Genomic DNA, 14,349 nt, shown 5'->3' on the forward strand with positions numbered 1-14,349 from the left:
ACACTAATGATAAGACTTTCTTTTCATAACAGATGACCAAGATAGTACTCCTGTGAAACCCTGTTACCTCAATATCTTGGAAAATGAGCAGCCTTTGAATAGCGCTGTCCAAAAAGACTCTCTGACTACCATCGATTCATCTAAACAGCCTAACCCTTTGCCTTTACCTGAAATCGAAACCTTGGTGCCTACAGTCAAAGAAGTTAAATCTGCTCAAGAAACTCCTGAAAGCTCTCTGGCTGGAAGTCCTGATACTGAATCTCCAGTGTTAGTGAATGACTATGTATGTATCATTTACATTTCATTTCTGTGCATATTTCTTCATTTTCAGGTTAACATTTTCAGTCTGTAAACACAGACTAGGTGTGTTTGTGTTTGTATTTAGATTTAGAAACTGCTGAAAGATATTTCTTACTCAAACTTACTTTAAACTTGAACAGAAGGGTGATAGTGAATTAGGATGATCATCTCAAAACCTATTCTTCTTTATAAATTTATGACCCAGATCTTGATTTTTAGGTGGCAACCTTGAGAGAGTTCAAGTTCAGATCTTGAGCAAATTTGTGAATCATCATTAATCTCTTACAGAATCCATGCTTGACATCTCAATAGTTTTAGAACATTTCATAAATCTTTGATAAACCTGAAAGTTTACAGTTTGATAGCAGTAGACTCCTTCTCTATATATGGCAAATGAAAGACATATATGGTAGCAAATCTGTACCTAGGATGTAAGTAGGTAAGTTTTACTCTGGACATTTTCATTTCAGTTTAATTTTATAGCAAGTAAGTTTTTTTTTTTTTTTTTTTTTTGTAAGTTATTTTTTGGATCTTGAATTATGTTTTATAGACTTGGCGAAAATTGAGGGATTTTTAACAATATACTTTTAGGTCTAAGCAGGAATGTGTGTTTTGTTTTGTTTTGTTAATTAACATCAGTTTTCTTCCTAAAGATATAGTTTACAATTATGATTTCATAATTTCTCATTAAGGAAGTCTAATATTTCAAAAACATTAGTAGAGTAACTTAACTGTTTTGATGGCTTCATCAAACAAAAAATTAGCATTTATAACTCTGAAAGTTACCTCTGTTACAGAGTTGCTCTAGGAAGCAGTCAGTTGATATTAAGTCTGATAGAGGGACTTGAATTTGAAATTTAGGCAAGGGACACTCCTAAAGGTTTTTGCACAAGAATAACAAATGGCTGAAGTCATGGTTTTTGAAGATGAATATGATGACTATGTAAGATAATGTTGTCAAGAATGCTGTTAGGAGGCTCCCTTACCATAGGAATATCAAGTACAAGCTTAATGAGAGATAGAGATGGGTGAGAAATGTTGAAAGAGGAAAAATCTAAGGTTTCCACTTGAGTAATTGGTAAAATGATACCATTAAAAATCAGAAAGTAGGAGAATAATGAAGTGATCACAGAAGTGAGTTGTTAGATTCATGCTTCATCTTTCTCAACTTCCATAGAGTTGATACTGAAAGCCTGTAAATGTTTACTTATATTCTGCTGCATACACTCTGATGGGATTCCACAAAATTATCAAAAAACCAGAATTCTTGTTCTGTTTTAGTCCTCAGTGTAACTACTGTTTCTTCCTGTAACCTGCATAATAAGCTGGCTCTGTGTTTTTTTTCAAATGGAGACAGAAATGCTTGACAGCATGCCCCATAGCTGCAAGTGCACGACCTGTCCTGTGCACTCCAGCTTTGCTTTTATTCATAGAGCTGAACACAGAAAAACCAAATAGGATAGAATTACTGATGTATACTCCTATATAAGAATCCATTTTATCTGTTGACATGGATGATTTTAAAGGCTTAGATCCAGAGATAGAGTAGATTGCCTTCATTAAATATAATTTATCTTACAGGAAGCAGAATCTGGTAACATAAGTCAAAAATCTGATGAAGAAGACTTTGTGAAAGTTGAAGATTTACCACTTAAACTGACAATATACTCAGAGGTATTTTGCTCTCTTTAATTAAACTTGTCTTTATATAACAAATACTACTGGGATGAAAACTGATTTTTCAGGTTTTTTTTTTTTTCCTTCATTTCAAAGGCAGATCTAAGGAAGAAAATGGTAGAAGAGCAACAGAAAAACCATTTATCTGGTGAAATACTATGTGAAATGCAGACCGAAGAATTAGCTGGGAATTCTCAGACACTAAAAGAACCTGGTAAGAGTTTCAACCATATCATACTGAAAAATTAACAAACCTTGGTACCATCATTTTGTTTTTTAAATCCATTATTAGTACTTGGAAGATTTAAGCCAAATACTGGAAGGGAAGCCTAATTCTGTAAAAAGTCTCGGTCCATTGCCTAATTTATAAAATAGTATTATCAGATAATTTTTTTGTTTTTAAAATCTTGAGTTTTTTTGTTTTTAAAATCTTGAGTTTTTTTGTTTTTAAAATCTTGAGTTTTAGCAGTGTAAGAGATGCACATAATTTAAGAAGGAAAGATACAAAAGAATTCATGATAACCTGGCAGTATCCCATTTAACTATTGGTTTTTAGTTCTTCTGGGTGAGACCTTGTATATTTCTGAATTAATATACTTGTAATTTTTCTTTTTTTTTTTTTTAATTTTTCTTAATTTAAAAAATTCAGACATCTCTTGTCTTCCATATGAAAAGTGAGCATTTGGATCTTTATTATTTTTGGTTTTTCTGTTCATGACCTTTATTTTAAATATATTTGTTTTCTAGTTCCATTAGCTTTGGTCGTGACTCCGCGGCTACCGCCTTTTCTTTCTGCTTTTTCTGTCCACTCTTACTCATCTTCTTACATTAAGGTTATAAAAACACATTTTTGTAACTAATAGTTAAAACTTACTTTTTCTGAAGACCATTTGGTGTAAAGATGACTCATTGGAGAGCCAATTGATAATCCCAGATTTCCTTCTTTATGGATCTAATAGCACAACCCCTGGGCCACCCAGAGGAGAATGTGTCTTACATCAAAATCAAACGATTTTCTTTTTGTTACTCTTATCAATTCATTAATCAAATTCTATAAGATTTGGGGATCCCTGGGTGGTTCAGCGTTTGGCGCTTGCCTTCGGCCCAGGGCTTGATCGTGGAGACCTGGGATCGAGTCCCGCATTGGGCTCCCTGCATGGAACCTTGCTTCTGCCTCTCTCTCTCTGTGTCTCTCATGAATAAATAATCTTTAAAAAAATCATACAAGAGTTTTTTTTTTCCCCTAGAAATGAGGTGTGAAGAGAAGCATAGACTAAATTTCAAACTTTCAATTAATTTCCCAGTATTGAACCCAGTTCTCCTTGTTAGAATCTCACCTGCTGCCCCCTAATGGGTCCAGGCTGAGCCCCACCCCCTTTATCTTGTCTCCATCTGCTTTGAGCATTCCAGGGATTTGTCATCTCCTGGCCGGCTTTCCCTCCCAGCCACTCTTGTTGGTTGAGATTTAGTCAGTTTTATATAGTTTTCTTTTCTGGTGGGGAGTTTTCTTAAGAAGTATCTGCTCAGTATGCAATCTTCAAATGGAAACCATCACCTATTTTTAAACTAAATATCTCCTTTATAATACCTTAATGCTAAAAGTTTTAATGAAAGAGAACAGTATTAAATTCTAGTAAGGTGTTAATTCAGTAACTTACAGTGCATTATTCTGTTTTTCAGAAACAGTGGGAGCCCAAAGCGTATGAGAGGTCTTCAGAAGCTCATCTAACTCGCTTTACATAGTCAATGCATATATGAACTTGGCACTAAATAAACATCTGTTTTGATCTGTATAAAGATGTAAATTAGTTTGACACTGCATTCTTGATAGGTGTGCTAATTTCTGCCCGTGGCAGTTTAAAACATCAGAAACTGAATTCTGGACAGATTCCAGCCTTGATACACTCTGGGGTTTTCTTCTTTCTTTCCTTTTTTTAAAAATTTTTCTGTCGATTTTTTTTCCCCTTCCTTTGTGATGTTTGGTATCGTTAAATTTAAGATGTAGTTTTAAATAAAGTTTGGACTTCTCTGTAAAGTACTTTTTTTGGAAATTATGTTGAATTCTATAAAGTCACCCTTCTATATGATTCGGATATTCAGAGAAGAGCAAGAGTTAGAGAAATACAGAATTTAGTAAGACCAGCATTAGACGAGGCTTCCAAATAGTGTCAGTGTTGCTGCTGCTGGGTCTAGACACCTGCATGTCTTATTCTTGTGCAAGAACAGGCAAGTTATAAAGGTATCCAGGACATTGGTGAAGTTATTATAGCATGTAAATATTCTGTTCAAATTGGATGTTTAGAACACATGTCCTTATCAGATAAATATTTTCCAGAATTCAGTTCCTATCTATGTTGCCACGGTCTTTTAAAAAAAAAGTTATATAATTAGGGAGTATTTCTGCACAAACAAGTAACACTGTGATAAATTTTACATGAAGAACCAAACCCTCTCAAGTAGGGATTTACAGAACTAAGTTTTATGTACCAGAATGTTAAGGCTCTATATGTCTTCAGACAAGCTTGCCTTTTGAGATGGTAATTTTAAGACCAAAGCATAACAGTTGATTCTGTGTGTGGTGAGAGAGAAGTAGATTTGCAAATGAAGTATTAAGTAATGAATATGTATGGAATTTCTTCATCACCAAGTAACTCAGTTTTTCAAAAGTGAATTATCTTTAGATTGCAAACTTGCAATATACCCAACTAAGGCTTCACAGCCAGTTAACAATTCAGTCATATAGGTTTTTTGTTGAATAAAATATGAAGAATTAGTTTCAGTTAGTGGTCTTTAAAATTTATTAACAATTTACTGAAATACCCAAAGAATTTGGTTGGTATTCCTTCAAAATTCTTATTTGCCATATACTTCAATGTAAAATTATAATGCCCAGTCAGGGAGTGTTAAATGAGGATTTCCCTTTAAGGACATTTACTATATTGCTAATTATGTGAAGTATAGCTCTCCCAACATTAATTTAAAAACCTATTCAGATAACCATTCAGAATCAGGAATTCTTACCCAGTTTGACTCCTGGGAAGCTGAAACAAATTAGATTATATGAATACTTAAGTTTCTATACATGTATGTTTTCTAGACTCTGAACAAAAAGGGGAGAATTTCATATTGACATTCAAGCCAAGCCTTACGCATATTATGGCTGCGTCTCTCTACCTGCAGATTAAAGTGCAATCCAGTGGAAGACCAATCCTATCGGAGTTATTTTCCTAGCACCTGTGACTTGTGTTACAGTTGCTGTCATCTACTCTTTTTTATTTTAGAAGATAATTCAGTTTTACAATCTCTGGGGCTGAAGATCAGATAACTTGTTTGACCCTTTCCTTAGTAACTGTTGCTCAAAGTTTAGGCAATAAATATTCCTATTCGTTAATGTTTAGGTTGAAAATCTGGTTATAGATAAAAGAGGAAGAAAAGGTGAAAATGAGAGAACCTTATGCAGGTTGAGAGAATGCTTAACATAGCTCACCAGACTGTGCAGGTACTCTTTGTATTTTGTAACATTCACTTTGCATAGCTGCTTTTTCACTGTTAATAAATGTATATCCTCCATACAACCATGAATTTGCATTTTCATTTAAACTGACATAATCATTTATGCCTTAGAATTTATTCCAGAATTATTTATGGCTTGACAATTTTAAATGTAAGAAAAAAAGAACCAAACAAACAAAAAATCTAAGACATGAAAAACAGAGACCCAACATCTAGTCAGGGAGGACTTACCAATTTAAGAGCATTTTTCTTACAGTAGGAATAACAATAAATAATATAAATATTAGAAATAACATAATTATACTATAATAACATAGAAATAATAGAATTACTCTGTAATTCTATTATTTCCTAACTATATCTCTTTCATATACTATGTAGAAAACATTCTCATATTACTCAAAAGTTAGACTGGCATGTTTCTTGTTTATTGCCCAGTTTTACTTAATATAGAGTTTATTCTTTACCTGTAAGAAACAATGAGCTCTGGATGTCACATGTTTCACTGTGCAAATACAGCTGCCTAGTTGCCTTGTCTGGAAGAGTGATCATTTCTTGTTCTTGCCATATAATTCTAATTGCTACTTTAATGTTGGTTGTCTTTATACATCTGGTTTCTTCCTCAGAATCATTGGTGTCTCTGCTTGGCTCATTTTCCATTAAGGAACAGAGAAGGGAATCCTGTGCCTTTAAATAACTTTGATTAATTTATTACCAGTTCATCTGCCCAGACTCATAATGTTTGGGCCAGCTATTTACAGAAAGTTATGGATTTGAATATTTTGAAAACAAATTGCATTATAGAGCTTGAGTTCAAGTTGTCTCTTACAAACCTCATTAATATACTAACAGTCCCTAACTTAATGATGGTTGGAATTATGGTTTTTCAACTTGATGATGGTGTGAAAGTAGTACAGGCATACTTTGAAGATATTACAGGTTTGGTTCTAGACCACTGCAGTAAAGTGAGTCAAATATTTTTGGTTTCATATAAGGGTATATAAAAGTTTATGTTTACACTATACTGTAGACTATTGACTGTGCAATGGCTCTATGACTGAAAAAACAATGTGTTTTACTGCTAAAAAATGCTGTCATCTGAGCTTTTAGCAAGTTATAATCATTTTGCTGGTGGAAGGTCTTGCCTGGATATTGGTGGCTGCTGACAAAGATTGGTGGTTGCTGAAGGCTGGGTTGGCCATGGCAATTTCTTAAAACAACAATGAAGTCTGCCCATATCAAATGATTTCCTTTCTTTTTAGCATACTGATGTGTTGGATAGCATTTTACCCACAGAACTACTTCCAAAATTAGAGTCAGTCCTCTCGCCCTGCTGCTCCTTAAGTTTATGTAATATTCTCCATCTTTTCCTGTCATTTCAACAATCTTCATAGCATCTTCCCCAGTAGATTCCATCTAAAGAAACCACTTTCTCTGCTCATCCATAAGAAGCAACTCCTCAGCCATTCAAGTTTTATAAGATTGCAGCAGTTCATACACACCTGTATCTACCCAACATGGGGCTTGAACTTACAACCCCAAGATCAAGAATTGCATGCTCTACTGAGCCAGGCACCCACCCTCCACTTCAGGCTCCACTCCTAATTCTAGTTCTGTTATTTCCACAACATCTGTAGTTACTTCCTCCACTGAAGTCTTGAAGCCCCTTAAAGTCATCCTTGAGTGTTAGAATCAGCATCTTTCACACACTTGTTAACACTGATATTTTGACCTCTTCCATGAAGCACAATTGATTATGGCATCTAGAATGGTGAATTCCTTCCAGAAGGTTTAATTTACATTGCCCAGATCCATTTGAGTAATCACTGTCTAGGACAGTTACAGCCTTACAAATGTATTTCTTAAATAATAGGACTTGAAAGAACTACTCTTTGATTCATGTACTGCAGAATATGGATGTTGTGTTAGCAGGCTGAAAACAGCAGGAATCATGTACATCTCCATCAGAGCTCTCTGGTAACCAGGTACATTGTTAATGAGCAGTAATATTTTGAAAGAGGTCTTTTATTTCTGATATGTAGGCCTCAACCATGGGCTTTGTTTACAGACTGGTCATTGAACACTGGCTTCAACTTAGTCACCAGGTGCATTAGCTCCTAACAGAGACAGCCTGTCCCTTGAAGCTTTGAAGCCAGGCCTTGATTTCTCTCTAGCTAATGAAGTCCTAAATGGCATCTTCGAAAAGAAAGCTCTTTCATCTGCACTGAAAATCTGTCGTTTAGTGGAGCCACTTTCCTTGATTTATCTGAGTTATATCTTCTGGGTGACTTTCTGCAGCTTCTATATCAGCACTTACTGCTTCACCCTGAAGTTTTATGTTATGGAGATGGCTTCTTCCCTTAAACCTCAGGACCCAACCACTGCTGGCTTCCAGCTTTTCTTCTGCAGCTTCTCCAGACCTCTCTCAGCCTTCACAGGATTGAAGAGAGTTAGAGTCTTTCTCTGGATCAGGCTGTGGCTTGTGGGGATGTTGTGGCTGGCTTGATCTTCCTACCAGACCACTAAAACTTTCTCTGTATCAGCTGTAAGGCTGTTTTGCTTTCTAACCTATGTGTGTTCACCAGAACAGCACTTTCAATGTCCCTGAAGAACTTTTTCTTTGCATTCACTACTTGCCAGGTTTGGCCCAAGAGCCCTAGTTTTCAGCCCTTCGTGGCTTTCTATGTGCCTTCCTCACTAAGCTTAGTCATCTTTAGCTTTTCATTTATAGTGAGAGACATGGCAACCTACTGAATGGGAGGAGATACCTGCCAATGACTTATCCAATGAAGAATATCCAAAATACATAACACCTAAAACACAATAACAAAAAAGAAAAATCCTATTAAAAATAGGTGGAAGATCTGAATAGGCATTTTTCCAAAGAAGACATCCAGATGGCCAACATACACATGAAAAGATGCTCAACATCACTAATTACCAGGGAAATGCAAATCAAAACCACAATGAGATATCACCTCACACCTGTCAGAATGGCTGTTATCAAAAAGATTAACATCTATGTGTAGGTGAGGCTGTGGAGAAAAAGGAACCCTCATGCACTGCTGGGAATGCAAACTGGTGCAGCAACAGTACTGGACAACAGTACAGAGGTTCCTTAAAAAATTAAAAACTGCAATTCCACCCGATCCAGTAATGCCTCTACTGGCCATTTGCCCAAAGAAAATGAAAATATTAATTCAAAGAGTTATCTGCACCCCTATGTATACCAGCATTGTTTACAATAACCAACACATAGAAGCAACACAGTGTCCATCAATAAATAAATGGACATTTGAACACTTGGAAGCCACTGTATGGTTCTAAATTTGCCTAATTTCAATACTGCGGTGTCTCAGGGAGTAGGGAGGCCCATGGAGAAGGACAGAGACGGCAGGTAGGTCACCAAATCAAATACAGTAACAATGAAAAAGCCTGGAATTTTGTGAGGATTACTAAAATGTGACACAGGCACAAAATAGCAGATGCTGTTAGAAAACGGTGCTGCTAGACATGCTTGACGCAGGGCTGCCACAAACCTATTTGTAAAAAACAGTATCTGTGAAGCACAGTTAAAGCAAAGTGCAATAAAACGAAGTACACCTGTAGTCTTACTAATGTCCTCTCCAAATTAACAAAGCAGTTACTACCACCATCCAGTGGGAACATCTTGATAAACACCCTCCCCGTTCTCTTTCTATATTCTAGATGTGTATCTAATTATGCCTAAGTACATCTATAAATAGGCTTATACTCTATATCCTATTTTATAAGTGTTTTTCTTTTTTAACCACTGAGCATCATTACCGAGAATCTTACTGCCAGTTGTTACTTCCTCCATATTCTTTGATGTGGTCCTGAGGAACTGGTCTAAAACAGCATCTCACGTATTTATTATGAATATCAAAAGCTACAACTTTAGAAAAAAATACAAGTTAACCTGACTTCATTTTTATAAGAGGGACAAAATCTGAAGGTTTTTTTTTTTTTTTAAAGATTGTATCTATTTTTTTAAGTAATCACACCCAACATTGGGCTTGGACTCATGACTCCCAACATTGAGTCGCAAGCTCCTGCGACTGAGCCAGCCAGGCACTCTTGAGGTTTTGTTTTTTTTTAATCAAATCTTATTTTAATACAAGTCCTCTTGTAACCCTCTCACTTCACTAAGACAGTACTAGCATCACTATAGTTTTGTGGAAGCACCTCCTTCCAGGGGAAAAGTAGCCTTTGCACACCTGTGTCCTGTTGACACCACTGGGTTTAGAGGTGGTAAGATTAGTCATGTAAGATAGTGGCCATTTAATCATAAGCTGAAGAACCCACCTACATAACCCTTATAATTTAATTCAGATGCTGTGTTCAGCTTCCATTTCTCCATAACCGCCGCCCTCACACCGGCATGTGGGTATCCGGAGAATCAGCATACGTGACTGCTGACAGTACTTCCAGGGATTGTTTATTGAGCATCATGAGTACACGACATTATACAAAATGAAGTGGATACAGTCTCGCCCAACTGGCATGCATTTCACAGTTAATGGTTAATGTCTGAAAGGTTATTAATAAGTTCTATTAGCACTTTCATAAATAGACTGATTTCTGAAAAACACTTTTAGTAACTTAAGTTTTTTAAAAATACATATTGATCAGAGAAACAAACTAAACATTTATTACATGAATGATATTTATGTAAGTTTATGGGTTCACCTCTCAATTTTCACAAGGCTGTTTGACCTCTTCACAGAACCTGGAACTCAGTTTCTGAAGTTAACAACTGCCTAGAGTTTCTGGGAGGTAGAGTAATTATGAAAAAAGGGACGTGTCAATTCTGAGCATGAAAGGCTGCCTTGTACATGGATTACTTCATGAACCTAAAAAATTGCTTCTATTCAGGGTCAAAAGCTCAAGTATTCTTGCCTATTAAGATTAATACACAGTTGAATGTCTGTCTCATCCCCCTCCAATCAAAATTAGTGAAATTACATTGCTGTCACAGACAGCAAAGACCACAGAATGCTAATTTTAATAGTAGTTGGAACCAGAAGGAAAGAAAAACATACAAATATGTGGATTAAAGTGAAAAACTGAACAATGTACAGATGTGCTGGATTCAACACCCACCAAGATTCTTGCTTCATTCTATGGAGGTGGGTCCCATATGTCATTGCCCATCCCCATCCCCAAATGTCAAAGTAAAGAGAAACTGTAAATTCTAGATGATTGATTTTTGTACATAAAGAAGTTACCTGTAAATGAGGAGAATCAACTGTTATGGCAAATATAGCCTGTGAACTGTAAACATAAGAAAGACAAGCCCATGCCTCCACAAGAAACTGCCAAGTCTTGGTCTTTGCAAGGACATCAGACGGCTGCACTAGGTGGATGCATGTGAGTTTCCATCTTCATGCCACAGACAGAGCATTCTAGGGGCCAGGTGTGTGCTCACCAACCTATGCAAGGGTCTGGGCAATCCCGCAGGTAAGTTTCATATTGACCTTTGGTAACGTCCATCAAGGTTGTGAATACAGTCAGCTGAAAGAAAAGTTACATTTACTTTAAGGATCTTTCCAATTCTAAGGTGTCCTGACTTCTACTGGCATTTCTATACATGTCAAACTGCTTTATGAAGTTACTTAATATAAAATAATACATAAATTGTATATAAATAAAGTCATAAAAATAAATATACAAAGACAAATAGTCAATAATAATTATAGTTCACCATTTAGGAATACAACTGAAAAAATAAACAACTAACTTCAATAGAGCCACTATTCCGAGTCATGAATATAAATAGGCTCAGGAAAGAATCCCCTCAGTTCCTTAGAGATCTTATTTCTAAGTAGGACACTGCTTCGCCACAACACTTTAACCCTCAACAGTATCACCAGTGGTCCTTGCAAAACCTAATGGCGTATACCGTGGACTGTACCGGCTCAGCTGTGGCTGTCCTTATCCTTAGCGCATTTGCTTTCTTTCTTTTTTAAAAAATTTTATTTATTTGACAGAGAGTGCATGAGCAGGGGGAAAGGATTTCTGAGAAAGGAGCCCAAAGCAGGGCGCGATCCCAGGACCATGACCTGAGCCCAAGGCAGACACCTCACCAGCTGAGCCCCCCCAGCCCCCCCACCCTTACTGCGTTTCTAACACAGTGGGGGAAACTATGCAGGCACAAAACTCTGTCTGTAAACAGACTTCAGACCTGGCTGAGTTTTAGGTGTTAGTTGTGTACAGCATGAAATTTCTGACAGGGTAAGTCAAAAGTAAAAGGCTACATATAAATGTTGTGGAAGTAAAACTGGAAACAGTACTTTGACCAATTTGGACATCAAACAACATAACAACATTAATCAATCTGTCCTATCCCAAGAGTTACTGTTTTAGTCACATAAAACATTTTTAAAAATCAACCTTATGGGGAACAGGACTTGGGGTCCTAGCTCCAATTGATCCAAGATAACAGGGAAAAATAAAACACAGGACCAAGTTATTTTCCTAAAAGTGTATATATATATATATATATTTTTAAATACCTTGTTAAGGACAGGTTTTGTTGATAGGACATCATACATGGTTGCAAATGAGATATTCTAAAACACAAAAATAATTGAGTTCATTAAATAAAATGCATATGTCAGTAGCCTTATGCACAAAAATAGGTCATCAGAAACCATGACATTCTTGTCTACCTCCCCACAATCCCCCTAAAGAACTGCCCTTGGCATCGCTGTTAGTTAGAAACAGAGCTAATTGGATTAACATTAACAACTTTTTCTCTCTCTTCTGCCCTCTTAATTCTTGCCTGTTTGTCATTCAACTTCACACAGTGGTGTCCAGCATTAGAGTCAAAAAGGCAAGTACAATACAACTTTGATCTTTAGATTCAAAACAAAAACAGTACAGACTGTCCAGCGATACTTCCCAGAAAGTTTATCAATTCTTCAAAGGCCAAAGAAAAATGCCACAACTAAGATAATCTTTAAAGGTCACCATTTCTTTCTACATATGACATGTGAATGTACCTCTTGGGTTGTCTGGTTTAGACACATCTTTGCAGGTGTTCTGCGATCATCAAGAAAGAGAGGATTTTTCCAACGGTCATAATTTGTTTGTACCACATACCATCTATTCTGCTTGGGGTTGAGTCTAGATAGAAAAGAAGAAATTCTGCTTAGGCTTCCTACCTTAAACTCATAAATATGTCAGTCTATGCTTTAGTTTCTGCTTACTTTGTGTGAACACGTGTACTTACTCATATACATCCAAAGACTGTTTTCTATCTCGTGTGATCACACAACCCTCCCCAGACTTGTTGCCTCCCAGGATAAAGTATGCTGGGGCCAATATCTTGGTTTTGATCAATGTATTCTTGGCTTCTTCGTAACTACATAGAAACACCAAAAAAGAAAAAAGTAAACATTTTTAGGTGACTTGGAATGAAAAATTTTTAGCTGTGGAGACTAAAGGAACACAAGTCTCTGAGAAACATGTTCTTTTTTTTATTATTTTTTCTTTAAGATTTTATTTATTCATGACAGAGAGAGAGAGAGAGGGAGGCAGAGACACAGGCAGAGGGAGAAGCAGGCTCCATGCAGGGAGCCCGACGTGGGACTCGATCCCAGGTCTCCAGGATCACACCCTGGGCGGAAGACGGTGCCAAACTGCTGGGGCATCAGGGCTGCCCAACATGTTCTTTTAAAAAAGGGTGGTGCACAATGGCTCATGGAGGAACAACCGCTGACACCATGTGGTAAAACCAAGATCTGAAATATCCCCTAATGTGAAGGACAAACCAAATGGCCTCAAGAAATTATCTTCCACCCTTATTGTTTAAGCCTTTTAGTCAACAACAGATCAAGAGGAAATAATATTACTATTTATAGAACTTAGGGAATAGAACGTAACCTTGAAAACTAGGGCTTTTAGAAATCAAAGTGGATTTTCAGAAAAGCCACTATATCTTACTCCCTTGAACTCATTAAAAATCAGATACCCATTTATTCTAGATCACTTGGATGTGGTGCTAGCTACTATTACAAGATTTCTGCACCAGCGCAGAATTAAACTAGGTTAACAGATATTAACAGTTTAAATGAAGATTTTATTGTACAAATTTTCTTCTGGTATGAGTGGGTTTTTGTACATCAATAAAAATTAATAGGTACCCTTCATGCTGGCACTATCTCTAGCACTTTTTAAAAAAATTTTTTTTTATTTATTTATGATAGTCACACAGAGACAGAGAGAGGCAGAGACATAGGCAGAGGGAGAAGCAGGCTCCATGCACCAGGAGCCCGACGTGGGATTTGATCTCGGGTCTCCAGGATCGCTCCCTGGGCCAAAGGCAGGCGCTAAACCACTGCGCCACCCAGGGATCCCTCTCTAGCACTTTTTAAATAAATCAGTTCATTCTTTGCATTAGACACACACACACACACACACACACACACACACACACACGGATTATTACTCAGCCGTAAAAAAATCTTGCCATTTGTGGCAACATGGATGGACTGTGAGAGCATTATGCTCAGTGAAATAAGTCAGAGAAAGACAAATGTCCTAGGCTATCACTTACATGCAGAACCTAGGAAAACTCATCAATACAGAGAGCAGAGTGGTGGTTACAAGAGGTGAGGAATGGGGGGTGGGTGAAACAGGTAAAGGGGGATCAATAGGTACGAACTTCCCGGTTCTAAAATAGTAATTCCTGGGTATACCATGGACAGCGTGGTGACAATAGGTGATAATACTGTATTGTGTATATGACAGTTGCTAGAGAGTCAACCTTAAGAGTTCTCAACACAAAGTAAACGGTTTCTGTAACTATGTGGCGATGGGTGTTAGCTACACTTA

General features: G+C 36.8%; 3 protein-coding genes across 53 annotated transcripts in view; 1 reads left to right on the forward strand and 2 right to left on the reverse strand.

Annotated features, from left to right (window-relative positions):
• PCM1 (pericentriolar material 1) overlaps window positions 1–5,552 on the forward strand; it is an 80,330-nt gene extending 74,778 nt beyond the window's left edge. For all 50 annotated transcript variants that reach the window (XM_072763649.1, XM_072763689.1, XM_072763662.1 and 47 more), the window contains 4 exons: window positions 33–283; window positions 1,882–1,974; window positions 2,074–2,191; window positions 3,658–5,552. In XM_072763649.1, coding sequence (XP_072619750.1) covers window positions 33–283; window positions 1,882–1,974; window positions 2,074–2,191; window positions 3,658–3,683 — 488 coding nt within the window. In that variant the 3' untranslated portion in view covers window positions 3,684–5,552. The remainder of the gene's footprint in view (window positions 1–32; window positions 284–1,881; window positions 1,975–2,073; window positions 2,192–3,657) is intronic.
• The window catches only part of FRG1 (FSHD region gene 1), a 128,999-nt gene that overhangs the window by 35,613 nt on the left and 79,037 nt on the right, over window positions 1–14,349 (reverse strand). The gene's annotated exons all lie outside the window — the stretch shown is intronic.
• ASAH1 (N-acylsphingosine amidohydrolase 1) overlaps window positions 9,933–14,349 on the reverse strand; it is a 47,494-nt gene continuing 43,077 nt past the window's right edge. For both annotated transcript variants that reach the window (XM_072763692.1, XM_072763693.1), the window contains 4 exons: window positions 12,746–12,877; window positions 12,516–12,639; window positions 12,027–12,083; window positions 9,933–11,025 (listed from right to left, as the gene is read on the reverse strand). In XM_072763692.1, the coding sequence (XP_072619793.1) occupies window positions 10,936–11,025; window positions 12,027–12,083; window positions 12,516–12,639; window positions 12,746–12,877 (403 nt within the window). In that variant the 3' untranslated portion in view covers window positions 9,933–10,935. The remainder of the gene's footprint in view (window positions 11,026–12,026; window positions 12,084–12,515; window positions 12,640–12,745; window positions 12,878–14,349) is intronic.

The sequence above is a fragment of the Vulpes vulpes genome, chromosome 7, assembly GCF_048418805.1.
Source record: "Vulpes vulpes isolate BD-2025 chromosome 7, VulVul3, whole genome shotgun sequence".
NCBI classification, from domain to species: domain Eukaryota; kingdom Metazoa; phylum Chordata; class Mammalia; order Carnivora; family Canidae; genus Vulpes; species Vulpes vulpes.